Below are 20,498 nucleotides of genomic sequence, written 5' to 3' on the forward strand. Positions count from 1 at the left end.
ACCGGAGTTCAAGCAGCGCTCCATCTTCACACTTCCACCTGCGGCGATTCCTCTTTCCCCACGAGTCCACGACCAGCGGCGCTGCGGCGGTTTCCGTCAAGCTCAGTCAGTATTAATTTTGGATTTTTAGTTGGTTTTAATTTATCCAATTTTGTGAAGCTTTTGTGAGGAATTTTCAATTTTGTGTTTGTTTATGTTTTGAATTTGATTCTGGGACAGTGGGATTATATAGTTTGCGTTCTTGAAATATTGTGGGATATTAGTTTGAGTTTCTATCAAGTATCAACTTTCAACTGCAGTGAGCTACCGATTAGTTTGAGTTTGAATTTCTATCAAGTATCAAAAAAGTCAATAACAGATGTTGTAAATAGAAAAGGCTAAACATAGAATACAATCTTTCAAATAGGGAAACTGTGGGGTTTCTTGGTTAGTGTTTGAATCAATGAATTAGACAAGATTGGTGATTTTTTGGTGAAGTTTGTTGCTGAGGGAAGAAGGTTGATTTATTGGAAAATTTTGAGTATTGAAGTTTGTACCAAACTATGATCAAAGTGGTGTATTATTTTTTTTAGCTCTGTTTTAAAAGTTTGTTTTAAGCTCTTCAATTAGATGCTGAAAGTTAATAGCATGTTTTATTATGTGAACAGCGTGAATTGGTAGAGATTGGTAAAACAAGGGTCTGCTATATACTCATGATTTATTAATATCATATTAGTGATTTGTGGCAGTGGGATGCTTATCAGAATGAGATTTTAAGCACCAAAATTGTAACAATTATCATCGTGCAGAGTTGAAGATGTCAAATTCAGGGTCTTTCACCCAAGACATAGGGAGCAGCCACTCAACGACATGCTTGAAGATATTGAAGTTGAAGAACTAGGGCTCGAGGGAGAGGGAGAGGGAATGGCGCCGCCGGCATCAAGAAAGCGTAAACACGTAGTGAGGTCGGATATATGGAAAGAATTTGATAGAGTGGTTGAAGATTCAATTCAAAAAGGAAAATGCAAAAGGTGTGAAACGTTGATAGCTGCTGATCCGAAAAACAATGGCACATCTGCTATGTGGAAGTATCATGCTTCATGTTTGAAGAAACATGAAGCGGAAAAGAATCAAACACCACTCAGCCAAGATGAATTGCGGCAAGACATCCAAGAAAGGGGTAGATATGCTTTATGCAGGATGATTGTTCTTGATGAACAACAATTCAGATTCGTGGAACGAGAGAGATTTCGTTTATTCTGCCGTGATATGTTACCAAACTTTAAGATCCCGAGCAGATACACGATAAGATCAGATTGTGTGGAGATGTTTCTAGAGAAGAGGGAACTATTGAAATTGGTTTTCTCCGGACCAGACATGAGTAGAGTATCAATTACCACCGACTGTTGGACTGGAGTTAATAATACAAGCTTTATTTGTGTTACATCACATTTCATCAACAAGGAATGGAGGTTGCACAAGAAAATAATCAGCTTCTTTGATATTACTAGTCATAAGGGGGATGATATTGCTAAGGTGTTGATAAAGGCTCTTACGAACTGGGGCATTTAGAGGCTTTTTTGTTGCACCATGGACAATGCTAAAAACAATGGTGTAGCAATCAAGGAAATGAAGTTCACCTTTAATGCGAGAGGTATGCTTGTTTCCAATGGACAATATTTTCATCAGACGTGTGTTGCACACATACTTAACTTGGTTGTCAAAGACGGCATGAAACAAATAGGCATGACTGTTGTATGAGATAAAGAAGCCGTGAAATGGATAAAGGATTCATCAGCAAGGTCTAAGGCTTTAAGGATATTGCCAAGGTATGTAAGGTTGATACTAAAAAATTCTTGTGTCAAGATGTATCTACTAGATGGAACCAGTGTTGTTAGGGTCGAGGGTCGCACCGGGTCGATAAGGTGAAAATTCGGGTCGACGAGTCGACTGGGTCGAGAGACCCACTAATCTAGGCTATTTTTTTTGCCTTTTAATATTAAATCAAATAAATATATTACTCTAATATTTATAATATATTAAATAATATAAATGTAGACGTAATTCATGTGAATAGAGATAAAGTGAAAAATAGAAATTATCAAAATATCAAAACAATTCATAAGTCATTAGTATAACACAAAATAAATAATTGAAACCATTGTCTGAATATGTCAAAAGAAAGTTATATATCATCTTCACTTAGATGATAGTCATCTTCTCCTTCATCAAATTCTGCTCCAACCAAGTTTATATCTTCATTCTCTTCATCTTCATCCACAAGAATACGAATAGACTTGGAGCTTGAGGCATGATCTCGAGTATTTGTGTTGCCTCTAGTATTGTGAGATGACTCCAACACACCAGAAGCTCTACTAACATCTTTCCATCTGAGCGACTCATTTTGGAAGACAAAATCATCACCCCCGCATCCTCATCCTCCCCCTCCATCCTACCCATTAACCATTCATTACTATCGTCAATGTCACTTAGGAGTATAGGATCAGTGACGTTTTGTATGTTGAATCTTCCTCAAGATCCCTGTTGTACTTCACAAACACTAAGTTGTTTAATCGTTCTTGTGCCAAACGATTCCTCTTTTTGCTATGAATCTGTAAATGAAAAGGTAAAAATAACATATATTAGCTTCTCACAAATATAAGCACAAATTTCAAGTCTTACATGTTGAAAAGTACTCCAATTCCTCTCACGGCCAGTAGCACTACAAGTTAGGCTCAAGACTCGAATTGCAAAGTTTTGCAAATTTGGTGCCTTAGACCCATAATGTTTCCATCATTCAGCTGAAGAAAACAAGATAGAGAAATATTTAGTATATCATTTATCAATCAAATAAATAGTTTAATGAAAAATATGATAATATTTACCTGGTGCCATTTGATTTCTATGTCGAATAGCTAAAGGATTTTCGAAACAGGAAACAACGTCCCGATACAAAGCCGTTTCCTTTTTCATGATCTGATCTTGCATATTTATGTCGGGAACCAGTGTTAGAATACACTCGTGCAAGCCTTCGATAACCTCTGAACAAGCCAAAATACCTTTCACGTCTTTATAAAAGACTGTTGGATTCAAGTAATGACCTGCAACATGCAATGGTTTGTGCAATTGATCATTCCATCTAGAGTCAATTACATCAAATGCTCTCTTATACTTGTCTTCGTTTCCTTTGAATGACTTGGAAATGGTCTCTTTACAACGATCCATAGCCTCATAAATATAACCCATCACGGGCTTGCGCTCTGCATCAACCATTCTCAATACCTCAATAAGAAGAGAACCCAATTTGAGTGCATGGACAATATGTCTCCAATAAGCATCATTCAACACAGTAGTAGTTGCCTGTTTTCCGGATGCCTCTTTGTACCACTGACTAGTAGTCCATTCATCACTGGTGAACATTTTTCTGAGATTCTGCCACTGGTTATGGATGGACCTCAAAGTGATGAAGGAAGTAGCAAATCTAGTGACTGCCGGCCTAAGTAACTCTCTCTTATTCGTATATCTTCTCATCATGTTCAGCACGCCCATCTTACTGTAAATATAACCGGTCAAAGCTATTGACTTTTTTATCACACCATTGATAAGCGGTATTTTACCAATATCTTCAAGCATCAAATCGATGCAATGTGCTGCACATGGAGACCAAAACAGTGAGGGTATCCTTACTTGCAGCGTCATTCCAGCTTTCTTGTAATTGGAGGCATTATCCGTCACGATTTGGATCACTCCAACATAATCAATCATCTCTTCGAACATTGCTACCAGAGCGTTTGCATCTTTTACAATGTCAGACACATCGACATACTTGATGAAAATTGAACCTTTTGGCGAATTCACTACGAAGTTGATAATTTCTTTATGAGAAACAGAATCACGCCACCCATCAGATATAATTGAACATCCATAAGTTGCCCAATCATCTCTATGCTCTTTTACGAGAGCACTCACACTCTCAACTTTTTTCTTCAGCAAAGGCACTCTCAGTTCATGATAACTCGGTGGCTTCATACCGGGACCATACTGTCCAACAGATTCAATGGCAATCTTAAAGCTTTCGTGCTTAGCAGCATTAAATGGTATTCCGGCTTCATAAAACCATTTAGCCAATTTAGTGCAAGCCCTGTCATGTAACTCTTTTCCCTGAACATCATTTATCGTCTGTTGTTTTCCCTTGCTCAATTTTTGTACTTGGACTCCTTTTGCTGGAACGCGGTCGTAATATACATCCAAAGCACCTTTCGTCCTCGGCTTCTTCGATTTAATTGTTGTATTACCAACATCATCCTCTTCGTCATCTCCAAAGGTTAAATCTTCAAAATCCTGCCTACCTTGTGATGCTGACGGAAGATCTTGATCCAGTTTAGCACTCTTTTTTCTTCATGAACTCTATAATCTCATCTCTCACATGTGATGGACATTTAGGGCATGCCGTGACATTTTTAAAACCACCGACCAAGTGTTCCTTGACCCTTCGAACCCCTAATGTTATATTCTTTGAGCAAAAATTACACGTAAATAAATATCTAGTCTTTGGATTTGGAGTTGCGTATTTTCTTGCAGGATCTTGAGCCATCTTATATTGACTGTGATAAAAAAAATATACATGTTATGATGTATGGATAAGAAAGCATGCATTTACTACTAAAAAAACATTTGGGAGTGGTGTTGAAGAATGCAGATATTCATCGTCACAAACATATGTTACTATGTCTTAGAAACTAAAACTCTCATTTTGACCAAAGAAAAACAACTAGCAAACTGCATGGTACAACAAACGATTCAGGCTTTAAGAAATTCTACAAGTACAACAGACGATAGTCATGATGAATCTATATTCCATAATTCAAAAAAATATTACGTGATCAATGATGTTCAAATAATTTTTGGCTGTTATTAATTATACAATATACATGGATCTACAATTAAATTTAATTATACAATATACATGGATCTACAATTCAATTTAATTATACAATATACATGGATCTACAATTCAATAAAATATTACATGATCTATAGTTCTATACAAAAAGTAGGAAAAATAAAGTTACATAAAAAAATTAAAATTAACTCCTCATCTAGACTCAAGTTTCAATACATATAACATATAGGTAGGCATGCACAAGGGTCGTAAACCGCCGGTTCCGGGCCTGAACCGGCGGTTCAAGGGTCGAGAAATTGCCGAACCTGAACCGGCCCGCCTAGCTCCCGGCGGTTCCGGTTCCGGTTCAAAAAATCGGCGGGTTACGCGGCGGTTCAAAACCGCCGGTTTTCGGCTTGAACAGCCGGTTCGGCGGTTCGACGAATTTTTTTTTTTTTTTTTTTTTTGCATTTTTCAACTTTTCAATTTTAATCAAATTAAATTACACTTTTCAAGTTTGTTTTTGTATGCAATGTGAGTAAATAAAATTGAAAAAAATACGGCTAAAGTTGCAATTTTATTGAAATTGCATGTTTACAAATTACACGTTACAAGTTACAACAATTACAAATTGAAAACATATGGCGGTCTTGAAGTCTTAAACAAAATTTAAATACAAATGAGACTACTAGTGAAGAACTAATTACAAATGACAAGAAATGACGTTGAAGTTCTTAAACGTATAAGTGTATTATATATATACTCTTAACCGGCGAAGAAGATCTTTCTACATAACTAAATTAAGGACACCTTTAGCAATTCAACTTTAAATGTTGAGTTTCGTCTAACAATCAACAATTATAGTAGAATTGTCAAAAGTTTCCCTCATTTAGCCGTATAGAGAAATATACTTCATCGACTAGAGTATATACAAATACAATTATGTAATTGTATTTGCATATTTTTAAAGTAGGAATTAATGGGAAAAAAAAAGAAATAAAAGAAAAAGGACTTGAGCTCAACTTAAATTAAAAAATTTAAGTTGAGGTGCCTACGTATCCCAATTGCTCATTTGCATTAGGGAATCAAAGTCCACGTAGTTCTCTTACCTTCTTGTAGTGTTTGATAAAAATGTCCGATTTCAAAGCTTTTGCCGTGTTAGTGGGTGCAGGGGGAGGCATCTCCTCATTTCCGCCGGTGCTAGAAGGAATACGAGAATGCGATCTATCCTCGTTGTTGTCCGAGTCCGACGATATAGTAACGTCGAACTCCTCATCTTGTTGGGAACGACCTCCCCTACCCCCACCTTGTTGCATTTCAGCGAGTAGCATGGCGGTCCTATGATCTTCTTCCATCTACAAATATTATGTACGTAGAAGTTAAAAGTATGAACGCAAAAAAAAAATTAATGAAATTTTGTGCATGTGAATTGGAAAACAAATTTTTCATTACTTACTTGCATGCGTTCGGCTGCCAATCGGGAAACCTCTTCCATAACATCTCGACGACTAGGTCGTCGAGATTTTGAGGGACGCGTAGTGCTTTGATCTTGGGCTATTCCCTTGCCCCGATCACCACGTCCCGATCCACCACGAGAAGAAGACATATTGAATATATTGATAAATGAAAAGTAATATTGACTTGGAATGCAATATGTATAAAGTATAAAAGAAGTGGTAAATTATGAGCACAACAAATATAGTAGTGGTCAGAAAGTGTAGAATTAAACTTGCGCAATTAGAGAGAATGAGGAGAGAATAGAGAAATGGAGATTGAGAATGAAATCCTTGTTAACACAAGAATGAGGTAAGGAAATATGAAGGAGAAGTGGGGTATGTATAGGAATAAAATTGGAAGAAATAAAAAAAAAATTCAAATTTCAAATTTTCAAATTTTCGGCCGAACCGCCGGTTTACCGCCTGAACCGGCGGTTCAACCACAAAACCGGCGGTTTTTCCACAAAACCGGCGGGTTGGTCCACGGTTTTCCGACACAAACCGCCGGTTTCTGACCTCACCTAGCCACTACGCCTGAAAAGCTTCCGGAACCGGCGGAAACCGGTCGGAACCGCCGGTTCTCGTCCAAAACCGGCGGTTTTCGCCCAAAACCGGCGAACCGCCGGTTCATACCAATCCTTACTTTGAACCCCTACGAACCCCTACGAACCCTATGCCGTTCGACCCTTTGAACCGGCGGTTCGAACCGCCGAACCGCCGGTTCACGGTTCAAGATATTGCCGAACCTGAACCGGCCCTTATGACCCTGCGACCCTTCTGCCGGTTCAACCCGCCGGTTCCGGGCCCAGTTCCGGTTCATGAACCGGCGGTTCTGAACCGCCGGTTAACCGCCGGGCCGGGTCGGTTTGTGCATGCCTACATATAGGTAGATAAAGTGGTACAAGTTGCAATCATTTGTAGGGTCCGACCTAAATTTAAAATTAACTCCTGCACACAAAATTCTAAAAGAAGATGAAAGTTAGAACAATACCTTGATTAAACAAAGGAATATATAAAGAGTGGCAGCAAACACGATCGTTGAATTGTTTATGTGTTTAGGAATGCAGAGGAGGCAGAATTATGAAGTGTAGAAAGTAGGGTTTGAGTTGAAAATTTTGATGTGTGCGTGCATATATAGAGAGATTATTGAATTGAGATTGAGAATGATCCGTGTGAGATATTTGAGATATCAAAGATTTGCAGATTTTTAGGTAAATTTACTTTTATATTAATGTTTAATTTAGTAAAAAAATTCAGCAGCAAAAAGGAAAAGATTTACATAAGAAAATATTGGGGAATTACCTTAAAATTTTAACTGCGAAGCATGTATTAGCCGTTAGGGCGACCCACCCGAAACGCTCGACCCAGCCGACCCAGCGCGACCCATGCATCTCGATCAACCCACCCATGTTGGGGCGGTGCTGGTCTCGACCCGGGCGACCCGAACGCCAAATTAACAAAACTGGATGGAACCCGACTTACTTAATGCTAGAGGCGGCATTGCCATATGAGCCGACTATGAAGCTGTTCAGCAACGTCACTCCCCAGTTTGGTAGGGATTTGAGAAACCTAAAACACAACGACCTCACAGTTGGCGTACCTAGAGAAAAAGATTGGATTGAAGTGAGGAAGATGTGTAGTTTTCTCCAATCGTTTTATGTTATGACTCGTCTTGTCTCTGGCACCACATGCTACATCACATTCATTTTTTATGGAGATGTGTGACATATTCCTTATCATTAAAAGGTTGGAGATGATGAAGATGCTGAGGTTAGATACGTGGCCAAGAAGATAATGGAAAAGCTTGGTAAGTATTGGTTAGAGCAAAATGAGCTAAATCCAAACATGAAAAAAATTCTAAACATTGTTGCAATGTTGGATCCTAGACAAAAGATGAAGCATGTGAAGTTTTGTTTGAAGAAGGTGTATGGTGACGCACGGGCAAATGAGTTCGCAGATTTGAGAAAGTCAATCTTTTGACTTATTTGAGTTGTACAAGAAAGAATTCACTCCAGTGGCTGACCAAACACAACCACGAACAACTTCAGCTAGCCAAATGTCAAATAGATCGACTGATCTGCGATTCTTGGTTAAAGTTCTTGTAACATTCTCTGCGTTGCTAGTGAGGAAGATGATGAAGATGGTAGCTCAGAGCTCACTCGTTAATTTGCAGAGAAGCAATATAAGGCAAATGAACATGAGCCTTTTGGCATTCTTTTGTGGTGGAAGACATATAGTATTTACTTTCCTATTCTATCAGAGATGGATAAAAATATCCTTGTTGTTCCTATATCAAGCGTTGCTTCTGAGTCGGCATTCAGCATGGGGGCGTGTGCTGTCGATATTTAGAAACTCTTTGGCACCCGAAATGGTAAAAGCTTTAATATGCTCTAAGGATTGGTTGAGGTCTAGTTCAAGTTCTGCCGATCTCATGGAAGAAGAAGGAGAACCAATACCATTTTTGAGAAAGCAATACTTTGAAAGTGAGTAATTCATTGCTATTTACTAATATATTTATTTATTCTTCATTTTTAACTTCTTTTCTTTAATTCAATATTTTTGATAGCGGTGGAGGCACTCCATAAGGATGGCAAAGTGACGTGGCCATTGGACGATGCAGAATTGGGAGAATTGGAAAGAACTTATTCAAGTGATCATGATGAAAGTTAAATTTATCGTGCATTTGTTTTGGAATTTGAAAATATTGAACCGGGAGGGTTTTTATTTTGAATATTTGAACTTTGAATGGTTTTTGAATTGAGTAGGTTGTAAACTTTGATGGATTGACCTTATTATTTTGGAATTTTTTAACTTGGAATTGTTTTTTATTAATATATCAACTTTTGGATTGAACATAATATTTGAACTTTTAGATTAAGCATATTATAAGTAGGTTGTATATTTTGATTAATTGACCTTGTTGTTTTGGAAGATTTGAGTTTGGAGTTATTTGAGTACTTTTTTAAACAATTTAATTTTTTGGATTGAATAGGTTGTAAACTTTTTTGTTTCGTCAGATTAAGCATATTATAAATAGTTAGTTTTTATTTTTTTTTATTTCTAATACAAAGTATACACATAATTCTTTCTACAAATTTAAATACCAAAAATGCAATGTAGCGCAAGTGGTGGCTAGGGTAGGAATTTTTCGTATGCAATGTCCAAGGATCGATACCTATGAACCACATTTTTTTTAAAATTCGGTTCCGGCTATTCGGTTAGGAAGTGCTTCTATCTCGGTTAACCGAGTTGTCAGTTCGGTTAGTGCCGAACCAACCGAGTTCCCATCGCTAGGAGGGAGTATATGTTAATATTAATGCCACATTTTGTTTGTGCTCTCAAAGAAAGCATTTTCTAGTTGTAATTGTTTTGTAGGTAAATACTCCTATATAATGATGAGAAGTCCAATGAACAACTGATGTGTAATTATTTGAATTATAAATGAAATGAGGCCGATTATTATGATTATGAACACCAAATGAACAACTTTTGGGTAATCAACTATGTGGTGTTCGGTTTGCAAGATTGAATATCTGATTAAATATGTACTCTTGTGTTTGGTTCATGAGATTCAATTCAACAACTCAATGGATAATCATGAGATAATTAGTTATAACTAACTCTCTATGACTTAAATAATCTCATAATTCAATTATAGATTATATCTTGATATTATTTAATCTAGCAAACCGAACCCCACTACTAGTGGTACAAAGTTTGGAATGAAATATAAGATGAATTAATTCCATAATATAAAGTTTGGAATGAAATATAAGATGAATTAATTCCATAATATAATTAATTTATTTCTATACGTTGATTACTAATTTTGCAAGACGAGGCATATTAAACACGTGCGTGCGTGCGTGCGTGCGTGGTCGTGAGGGTTGAGGTTGGAATCGGAATGCGCGACGCCGAGAAACAAATTCCGATGAATTCCCCATCTCTGGCCGCCTTGATTTCCTCCCTAATTTCCCAAATCCTCATCATAATCTTCCTCTTCTTCCCTCCCTCAAACACCCTCTCCATCGCCACACCCAATCCCTCACCTCACCACCATCCCCTCTTTCCCTTCCTCCACCACTTCCTCGCCGCCGCCGCCCTCTCACTCTCCCGTAAACGGAAGCGCCCCCTCCCCGACACAGACGACGGCGCCGCCGCCTCGCGCGTCGGCCGCAACCCCGACTCCTTCAAGCGCCTCTTCAACATGAAATCCGCCACTTTCGAGTGGCTCTGCTGCCTCCTCGAGCCTCTCCTCGACTGCCGCGACCCCGTCGACTCGCCGCTCGACCTCCCCGCCGAGACCCGCCTCGGAATCGGCCTCTACCGCCTCGCCACCGGGGCCGATCACCGCGAGATCTCCGCCCGCTTCGGAGTCCCCGAGGCCGACTCCAAATTCTGCGTCAAGCAGCTCTGCACCAACTACCGCTTCTGGGTCGGGTTTCCCGGCCCCATCGAATTGGAATCCGTCTCCTCTCAATTTGAAACCCTCACCGGCCTCCCCAATTGCTGCGGAGTCGTCAGCTGCGCTAGGTTTGAATTCGATATCAAAAAGGCTAGCAGAAATTCAATCCCTAATCATTGGAAACAGAGCATTGCCGCCCAAATCGTCGTCGATTCATCATCCAGAATTCTAAGCATTATAGCCGGTTTTAGCGGCGGTAAGACTGATTTAAACATCCTAAAATCGACCAATTTCTATAAGGACGTTGAGAAAGGGAAAATCTTGAACTCACAGAGGGTTGTTAGAGTGAATGATGTGGATGTGCCTCAATATCTAGTTGGGAGTGGGGAGTATCCGCTGCTTCCATGGCTGCTAGTACCCTTTGTCGATCCTAAGCCCGGATCAGTTGAGGAGAATCTCAACAAGGCTCATTCTTTGATGCAAGTTTCCTCGTATAAGGCGATGGCGAGTTTGAGGAATTGGGGTGTTTTGGATAGGAGGCCTATCAAGGCAGAGTATAAGGCTGCAGTGGCTTGTATTGGTGCTTGTTCTATACTGCATAATATGTTGATATCAAGGGAGGATTACTCTGCATTTTGCCACGAATGGGATGATGGCGCTTTTCTTCATGATCAAAATGTGGCTAGGCTCGAGGGGAACTTGGTTGAAGAGAACGCATTTGTTATTCGAAATGCATTGTCTACGAGAGCCAGAAGCTTAGATTGTTCGAATTGATTTGAGTTAGGTGGCAATGTGAAGAGCATGGCTGACATTTTTGGGTTATTCTTCTGGAAGAAATGGCAAAGTAGCTGTGGAAGAAAAGCTGTTTTCTCCAATTCTTGATATTGTAAAGTGAGCATTCCTTTTTCTTGGTTCCATTGGTTTATTGGTTTAGAGTAGGAAGATGCATGCTCTGTAAATGGTATAATAACTTCAATAATATTATTGGATCATTGTTGAAATAGGATTGTGGATGATTCCCTTTAATTTTAGTGATCATAACAGTTTTTTCTAGTTTAGTTAAATGGAGGGTCACATTGTCATCTTTGAACAATGTTACCTGTATGTGGTATTGGATAGGGAAATCAGTAACCCGAGAAACCACTGAGCAAATCTCTGTGTGTTTCTTTCCTTGCAATATAAATGGATTAGAATTGCTTCTGCTTGTATCGTTGGACAGTCAATTATATGTTGTGTTATCTATCTCTACAAGTTAATCGATTTAAAGAGGCTGCACTGTTTGTGGAACACAAATGCTGTTCAAGATTTCAGTTCACAAATGGCGAAAATATTGCATGGGGTTATTGAAAGTGTAACAGGAAGAACTGAAATCTTGAACAGCATTTACTGTGTTACCAGTTGTTTCCTGGATAAAAAACTTTCTAGCATTCACCTCTTTTACTATGCTATCAGAAAACCATAAGTTGAGCTGAAACAGTTTATCTGTGAGAGTGAACTTGTAGTGGGAATCTAGAGATAGGATCAAATGATCAATAACTAGTGTTGGAAGGCCTTCACTATAAGCTCATGAACTACCAGATGCTGCCTTGGGAGTTAGTGTTGCTTTTTAGCAGGTGACTAAAGTCACTTTCCAGCCACTGATTCATGATTTGCTCTGTGCCTTGTTTATATACATGATTCAAGACTGAGCAACTTGATTAACGAGGGCATCAGAATATGACCCTCGTTGATTATCTGACTGTCATGTCATGGTATGAACTCCTGCTTGAGTATAATCTACGAGTATGAAAAACAAGATATGAAGGAAAAGAAACAGCCGACAGATAGAGCACATGGATACACGAATGACTTGGACTAATAGCAGAATAATGCGATCTTGGCTATTCACCTTTCTGCTACTGATAGTAGAGCAGTAAGTTCTTCTGCAATATATATGCATACGTATCTGCTTTGCAGCCAGTCTCTCAAATCTTGCTGCTCGATTTTCTGGAAACAGAACTAAGTCAATCATGTATGTGTTGATATTTTACAGGGCTGTTTACTGTCAAAGACTTTGCTTCTTGGAATAGGTCCTGGTTTTGCTTTCCCCTGCACAAGTATTTGACATGGTTGATTATAATTATTTATTTAGTGTAAAAGGAAACGAGTAATAGTATGGTTCTACATTCTTCTACTTTTTTTTCTGAAGGATGGATAAAGAGAAATGGACAGGGTCCAATTCATATAGTCGAATCTTGTGCAAACTGTTGGCATGTTGGACTAGTCAAACTTGATTTTGACCGACATACTATTTTGTAATGTTTTTTTAGATGGGTTAAACTTATAGAATTTGATAAAAGTTTATATGTACATATTTGGTAGGTACTGTATTAATTAATTAACTGTTATAGTATTATATTTTGACATGATAAAACCAAAACGCATAGATAGTCTTTGTTGTATAGGTTGAGTTGATTAGGTCCACTGAATTTAGAAAGTTGACTTTGATGATTGGTAAGTTATGGAAGACACGGATGCTAGTCTAGTTTATGTAGTCTCTACGTCTCGTAATAGATGTTATATTTGGAAAATGACATGAAATTCTACGTCTCGTATTAGATGTTATATTTGGGAAATGACATGAAATTTTAGAAGATACAGTATTATATTGTTTTGTGTTAGGTGAAAAGAGAAAATAACATATTTATATCAATGGGAGAGGTTTTTTTTCAAAAAAAAAATTATGACATTTTTTTTGTGAAACAATTTTTTTTTAAAAATATGACATATATTATGAGACAAATGAAATAGTAATTTGTAATTGTATCGTCTTGTTGGTACTGAGCTTATATAGTGTGGTGAATATTTTGTTCGCCGGATTTGAGGTTTTACACTTGCATAAACACATAAATTTTGTAACTAAAAGATACTCCCTCCGTTCTGTGTTAATAGAGTCGTAGTATTCCTTTTCAGGACGTTCTAATTATATTTGATAAAAAGCAATTCTTTCATACTTTTTCATGTCTCTTATTTTGTTCTCTCTTCTTCTCTTACTTTAATCTCCCCACTTCACATGTACTATTAAATATTTATTCCTTAATCTACGTACCGAAAAGATATACTCCCTTTGTTCTATTAAAAATGAAACATTTGAGAATTTGCACGAGATTTTATGTAGTGTTCTTTGTAAGTTAATGAAGAGATGATAAAGTAATAGAGATGAAAAAATAGAGATAGAGTTGTTTCCATTTTAAGAAACATTTCATTTTTAATGGGACAATCTAAAAAATAAAACGTTTCATTTTTAATGGGACAGAGGGAGTACTACCCAAAGTGAACAGATAATAGTGATATTTTTTAATATATTTTCATGATTTACTCAAACTCCCCAACATATTTGCTTTACTTTTTCTTTTAGATAAATAAAATCATATGCAGCTTCAACTAAATTATTCTAATACTCCAGATACAAATACAAAATTCAAAACAATGAGAATGGTTACGCCATTCACAAGCTTTCCTTTAAATTTCATCTCTTTTTTGATGCATTAAGAAAGGCTCAAAACCATAAGAGGCGAGCAAAGGTCCAATATACACAGGAGAATCAATAAGCAAGCAAAAACAACATAATAACAACTAACACAAGAAGGCCTACAAACCACAAATGAGAAACAAACAAACCAAGCAGCAACACCCCAAAGACGCAACCAAAAAGAGAAGAAGAGATAGAAAAGACAAACCCCGAGCTTCACCAAGCAACAAACCTGCTACTTTAATCTTCATTCCAATATCTGATATTTCTCAAATCTTCAGTTGATGAGGTGAGTGAGAGTGCAAACCTTAGGCACCAACTCCTAATCCACGAGTGAAGTCGCAAGATTAACATTTTCTTCTTGAAGTCTCAATTTGGTTCAAAACCTTGAAATATCATTTTATTCCGAATAAACCAAATCGACCATGATATCACATAAATTAAAGAGATCCACAACTTTTTGTCAAACTTGTGGAAAGGAGTGCCCAACCAAGAAAGGAAGCATGCTACTGGTTCTTTGGGTAAGCAAAAGGATATATTCCATCTGTTGCAGCAGTAATACCATAGGCTACTAGAGACTCTGCAGCTGAAGAAAATGTGTTCTAAGGTCTCCGGCTCCTCCTTGCAAAAAGTGCATCGATCATCTTCAATTTCTGAAGAACCAAATCTGAGTAGCTTGTCCTAGTCATGAGTCGCCCCTGCAGAACGAACCATACGTATAGTTGTGCTCTCGGTGGTGCAACCTTTCTCCAGGCAAGACATCCATTTCTCCCGGCAGCATCGTCACTATCTAAATTCCGAGCAACCTGCAACACAAAGTTAGAAACAGAAAAGCTATTTGATTTGTCAAAGACCCACACTCTCTCAATCACTCATGTTTGCTCTCAACTTAGTTCGATTCACAGATCCCCAACTAGTTCATCTTCCCAAGCAAAAAGCTTCATTCTCCACCTGAATTACCAACTCCATGTTCCATTCTCCCACTCTCCCATCTCCACTATGAACATATCTTTCTGCATAGATAGCAAGAACAGCTTCAGGAAGAGGTTCTTGGCTCTCTTCCCCGTCCAAAAGTCATGCCAAAACCTCGTTTGAGCCCCATTTCCCACTCTCATGTCGATCCCCTTACTAGCTACCTCTCGGATCCCTGTATTGAAGCTCTCAAAGTTTATTATTTGCCTCCATAAACTTGTTTGTGCCTTCCCAACCATCCCGTGCAGATCTTCAAAGTAGTGATTGGATCTGACTATCGGCCTATGGTTCTCTGTAAACCTCCACCACCATTTATATAACAAGGCAGCGTTCTTGATGTATAGATCCCCTACTCCTAACCCTCCTTGATCCATAGGCTTCTGGATGAGATTCCAAGCTACCAGACTACTACATGCATTTCCTTTATTTGTCTTGCCCCAAAAAAAGTTTCTCTCCAACTGTATAAGGCGTCTTGCTATTTTCTTGGGCATTCTGAAGAGACTGAGGTAATACGTCGGTAAGTTATTGAGGACCGACTTGATCAGAACCAATCTACCTGCTTTTGACAATGTTCTCGCTTTCCACGTTGCGAGTCTCTTCTCCACTTGTCAATGATAGGTTTCCATGCTTCCATCTTGCGTGGATTAGCACCAAGGGGAATACCTAAATAAGTAATTGGCAGCTTGGCAACTTCACACTCCAAACTATTTCTTGTTCCTTCAATCCATTCATCCTCGCAATTAATAGGAATAATCACTGATTTTCCATAATTCATTCTTAGGCTAGAGAGCAGCTCAAAGCACTTCAAGAGTTTCTTATAATTCTCTAGAGTAGTGAAATCAGTCGGGGTGAAGATGATTGTATCGTCCGCGAATTGGAGATAAGTGATTGGGATATGTTTTATTCCCACATCAACTCCTTTCAGGATACCAAGATCTTTTCCTCTGCAGACAAGCCTACTAAAATCTCTGCCACTAATAAGAATAAGAATGGAGATAAAGGGTCTCCTTGTCTCAATCCTATCTGCAGATGAAAAGATGAAGTCGGCGAACCATTAACTAGGATTGACATAGAAGCTGTTCGAACACATTCCATGATCCAGATAATCCATTTTCTTCCAAATCCCATACCCACAAGAGTCTCTTCAAGGAAGTCCCACTGCACTGTATCGTATGCCTTTTGGAAATCAAGTTTCAAAATTGCTGCCTTTTGTCTTGTCTTCTTCAGGCACCAGACTACTTCGTTGGCAATCAGTGCCCCGTCGAGGATTTGTCTGTTCTTGACAAAGGCAGATTGCGTCTCACTTATCAACTCTGGTAAAACATTGGCTATTCTCTTAGCCAAAATTTTTGCAATGATCTTATAAATGCTCCCGATCATACTGATAGGCCGGAAATCTTTTATGTCAATGGCTCCATCCACTTTAGGGATCAGCGTAACCCAAGTGTGGTTGATCTCATTTGGCAGCTTACCCGTGTCAAAGAACTTCAGAATAAAGGTAGAGACCTCTCCTCCAAAATCCTGCCACATCTCCTTAATGAAGTTAAAACCATCGTAATTGGGTGCTTTAGAGCCATCGCAATCATCAAGTGCCTTATTAATTTCATCCACTGTTGGCCTTTTCTCAAGAGGGTTAGCCTGCTCCCTCGTGATCTTAGGTAACAGTCCTTCAACTAAGTGGATTCTCGGGGGTGACCTTTGCTTGTATAGCTCTTTATAAAATTTCAAGAGTTCCATCTTGATTGCTCTCGGCTTCTTGAAAATTCTGTTACCGTGTCTTATCTGTTTGATCCTCTTTAATCCATTTATCTTTGGCTAACTGTTTCCAATAGCTCGCTTTTCTATCCATCCACTTAGAGCTAACCGAACCGACAAGTCGGTTAACCGACCATGTTTCGGTTCCAAAACAAAAACTGAAACCGGCACCGACAAAGAGTCGATTATTTCGGTTAGAACCGAACAGTTAATCGCTAAACAATGGAACCGAAATTACATAAAAATTTTCACTAAACTATGTTGTTCATGAGATTTGAACTCAGATACATCCAATCACATTGCATCAACGGATTATTATTAATTTAAAACCTTTTTCCATTTTTCTTCATTTTATAATAGCCTATTCTCTCCTTTCTTTGTTGTTAATAACGACGTGGGACAATGGTAAGTTTATGCTTACATTTATATACTACTACTACAAATAAAGTTTTTGTACGAACAAATAGAAAAGTGGCATTATACTTTTACGAGTACTATAGAATTAAAGAAAAACAACATTTTTTTGTTTACCTTTTAGCAGTAATATTTGCGGCAGTGCACTAAATTAAATTAAAAGGCTATCACAACAAAATAAAATACAAAAATTATTCATTGTGTGTTCATCGTTATTGGGTGTATGTAAACTTTACTCATAGTTGTAAAAATCTTGACTAAATTATTTTTTAATCTAATCTACTGTACTAATATTTATAGAATCTAGGATTTTATGGAAATATTATTCCAAGAAAATAGAATAGGAAATTTAAAAATGAAAAAGAAATTAACAAGCAAGGCTGAAACTATTTGCCAACATCTCATAAAATAAAATAACAATGAATTTATAAACTATATAAAACAATCTTATTAATCTATTTGTATTATTTAAATAGAAATTTAAATTATGCCTCACCTTCGAGTTCACCTTCATTAAAAACATAATTTAAGAAAATTGCATAAACCCACAAAATCACTTATGTATCTTAAGATTATCCCACATCGACTTTTACATAAGAATACAAAACATTGTTATAAAAGATAAGTCTCTTCCTTAGTGAATTTAATCATGGCATTTGGGCTTATATGTGGCTCGTGGCCCATATAAATATGAGTCTAAATATATGTGGCTCGTGGCCTTTGGGCTTAATCGGTTATCTGTTCGGCAATCAGTTTAAATTGATAACTGACGTCAAAGCTGGACTCCTAACCGGGACCCGAACCGTGACCGACATTTTCGGTTATTGGTTAACCGAAAACCGACATTTTCGGTCTCGATTAACCGAGAACCGACAAACCGAATACCCAGCCCTACTTGATCCACTTGTTCAGCTGAGCTTCAATTGCCGTTATCCTGGCAATGTCACACTCGTCTCCTATTCCACAATCGATCTTATTTTGGGTACGAGCCTGGTCTTCTTCAAGCCTCCTTATCGCCGCGTCGATGTTCCCAAAACAATCCTTGTTCCATTTCCGTATCGGTTGCTGAAGTGCTTTTAGCTTTCTTGTAACAGGTTAGGTTCTTCCACTCCGATCCTCCCTAACGAGCTTGATGAAACCCGGATGAGAGAACCATGCATTGACGGATCTAAAAGGTCTAAATTCAGTTGTCCTTTTGATCAAAGAGAGTGACAACGGGGTATGGTCTGAAATGGAGTTTGGCAAGGCATGTAAGGACGCATCAGGGAATTTGGTTGCCCACTCAACGTCAAAAAACATTCTGTTCAATCTGCTTCTTGAGTTACTCCTTTTCTTCCAATTAGCGGCAGGTCTTCAATCATCATCTCGTTACTCCAATCAATGCTTTCCTCAATGCTCCTTACCTCATTAAAGTCCCCCATCACCAATAGAGGATGTAAAGAGTTGGTTCTGGTACTAATCAATTCTTCCCATAGCAACCTGCCACCCTCCTTATCATTACCAAAATCTCACACTCGAAGCCCCAATCTTTCAAAATACCATGAATCATAATGAATCTTTCTCCTTTCTTGCTTCCTTTCCTTTCAAATTTATTCAAATCCCAACATGTAATCACCCCTCCTGCTCCATCAATTGCCACTGCATCCTCCCAACCCACATCTGATCTAACTTTAAAGCTCTTTGTGTTTAGTTTCAACCAGCCCAAGGAAACCACTCTTATCAGGTCTTTATTAATTGCTATATCCTTCTTCCTATGCCCCACTCCTCTACAATTCCAACATAACACATTCATAGTTAAAGTACACAACCCAAGGGAAGCCTTGATTACTTGAAAAGCAGCTAAAGCTTTAATTTCCTGGGTCGACCCCTCTTTCTTGGTTTATCTGCTTGCTCCTCCATTTTCTAGCTCTCGAAATACCGCTTGCTCATCATCTGCTAACATTCCACATCTTTTCCCAACTGCCCAAGTTTTCTCTGCTTCCATCTTCTTAAGTTTTACTGAGCTTCTAGTGAGCTTCTAGTAACTCTTCTGCTGCCTTCAATGGAATGTTGTAGAGCTTCCGAAAAAACAAGCTCTTTTGACATTTGTTGATGTGGGCTCATGGCACTATCATGCTGTGGCTGTAGATCATTCTCTTCTCTATCATGCCGCATATGAGTCTCTTGTCGCGGCTCAAACCCTGGTGGAAAGACCGGATCACTCAAGTATCTTATCAACCTCTGGTTCAGATTCTATATAAGAATACAACAGGGTGGGCGGACCTATGTGAGAAAAGCATCTTTTGTTTCTTCCTCCCTTTGTTTTCGTTTGGTTCGTTGCCTCCATCAAACAACCTGTTGCTTTCGGCATCAACGCTGATAGACCCTTGATCTATCCGACTAGAGCACCGAAACGAAGAACATGATAAACCCTAGTTGAAGTGCTAGGGGGCGATTTCCGCCGGAACCGGGAATGAGAATAAGTTTATACTTTATTTCTCAATAAAAGAGTACATAGACCTCTAATTTATAGAATACTAACTAGACTCAATAAAGATAAAGATTGCATAAAAATAACTAACTAAAATAGAAGATATACTAAATAAATAAAATCAAGAAGATATGTTGGACGAGATATGCTTGACCTGATTCACAAGAACGAGGACCCTATCAAACCCCTTCAACCCAGGATTCTCCAATTATTTCATCTCTTTCCATTACGTCTCTCCATTTTGAAGCCACGTTGTGATGCTTTTATATATCCAAATCTCCTGAACTGTACCAAATGTTACTGGTTACCTAGCTTTGAAGTTCAAACAAATTTTTTTACCGTTGTCCACCCCATTAATTCTTAAAACAGTTATTTTTCAACACAATTTCATTAAGATTATTCAATAAATTCCACTCAACATAAATCATTACACTTTATATTACTGATCCGCTAGAAAGAGCGGTTCAGATCAATTACAACAAGCCCACACTTTATATAGAAACGAGCAACAAACAACAAACGTATCATGTACTCTCGTAGTAGTATTCTATTATATTTGACTCTCAAATATATAGACATATATAAATATATTGTGAGCGGGGTATGATCAAATA

The 20,498-nt window shown here is 38.2% G+C and overlaps 2 protein-coding genes across 2 annotated transcripts; one reads left to right on the forward strand and one right to left on the reverse strand.

Moving 5' to 3' along the window:
- Window positions 1-2,048: 2,048 nt before the first annotated feature.
- LOC121803649 lies at window positions 2,049-5,108 on the reverse strand. Its single transcript, XM_042203281.1, has one exon. It carries the CDS (start codon window positions 4,006-4,008, stop codon window positions 2,839-2,841), a length of 1,170 nt encoding a protein of 389 aa, XP_042059215.1. The 5' UTR covers window positions 4,009-5,108; the 3' UTR covers window positions 2,049-2,838.
- A 5,102-nt stretch (window positions 5,109-10,210) lies between these two features.
- Window positions 10,211-11,810, forward strand: LOC121801883 (protein ALP1-like). The gene has a single exon (XM_042201335.1). The coding sequence runs from the start codon at window positions 10,262-10,264 to the stop codon at window positions 11,534-11,536; it is 1,275 nt and encodes a 424-aa protein (XP_042057269.1). The 5' UTR covers window positions 10,211-10,261; the 3' UTR covers window positions 11,537-11,810.
- The last annotated feature ends 8,688 nt before the right edge of the window (window positions 11,811-20,498 follow it).

The sequence above is a fragment of the Salvia splendens genome, chromosome 5 (assembly GCF_004379255.2).
Source record: "Salvia splendens isolate huo1 chromosome 5, SspV2, whole genome shotgun sequence".
In the NCBI taxonomy this organism is placed as follows: domain Eukaryota; kingdom Viridiplantae; phylum Streptophyta; class Magnoliopsida; order Lamiales; family Lamiaceae; genus Salvia; species Salvia splendens.

Excerpts from the sequence above, each read along its gene's own strand:
- LOC121803649 (XM_042203281.1), bottom strand. The coding sequence starts at position 4,008 with ATGAAGCCACCGAGTTATCATGAACTGAGAGTGCCTTTGCTGAAGAAA.
- LOC121801883 (XM_042201335.1), top strand. The coding sequence starts at position 10,262 with ATGCGCGACGCCGAGAAACAAATTCCGATGAATTCCCCATCTCTGGCC.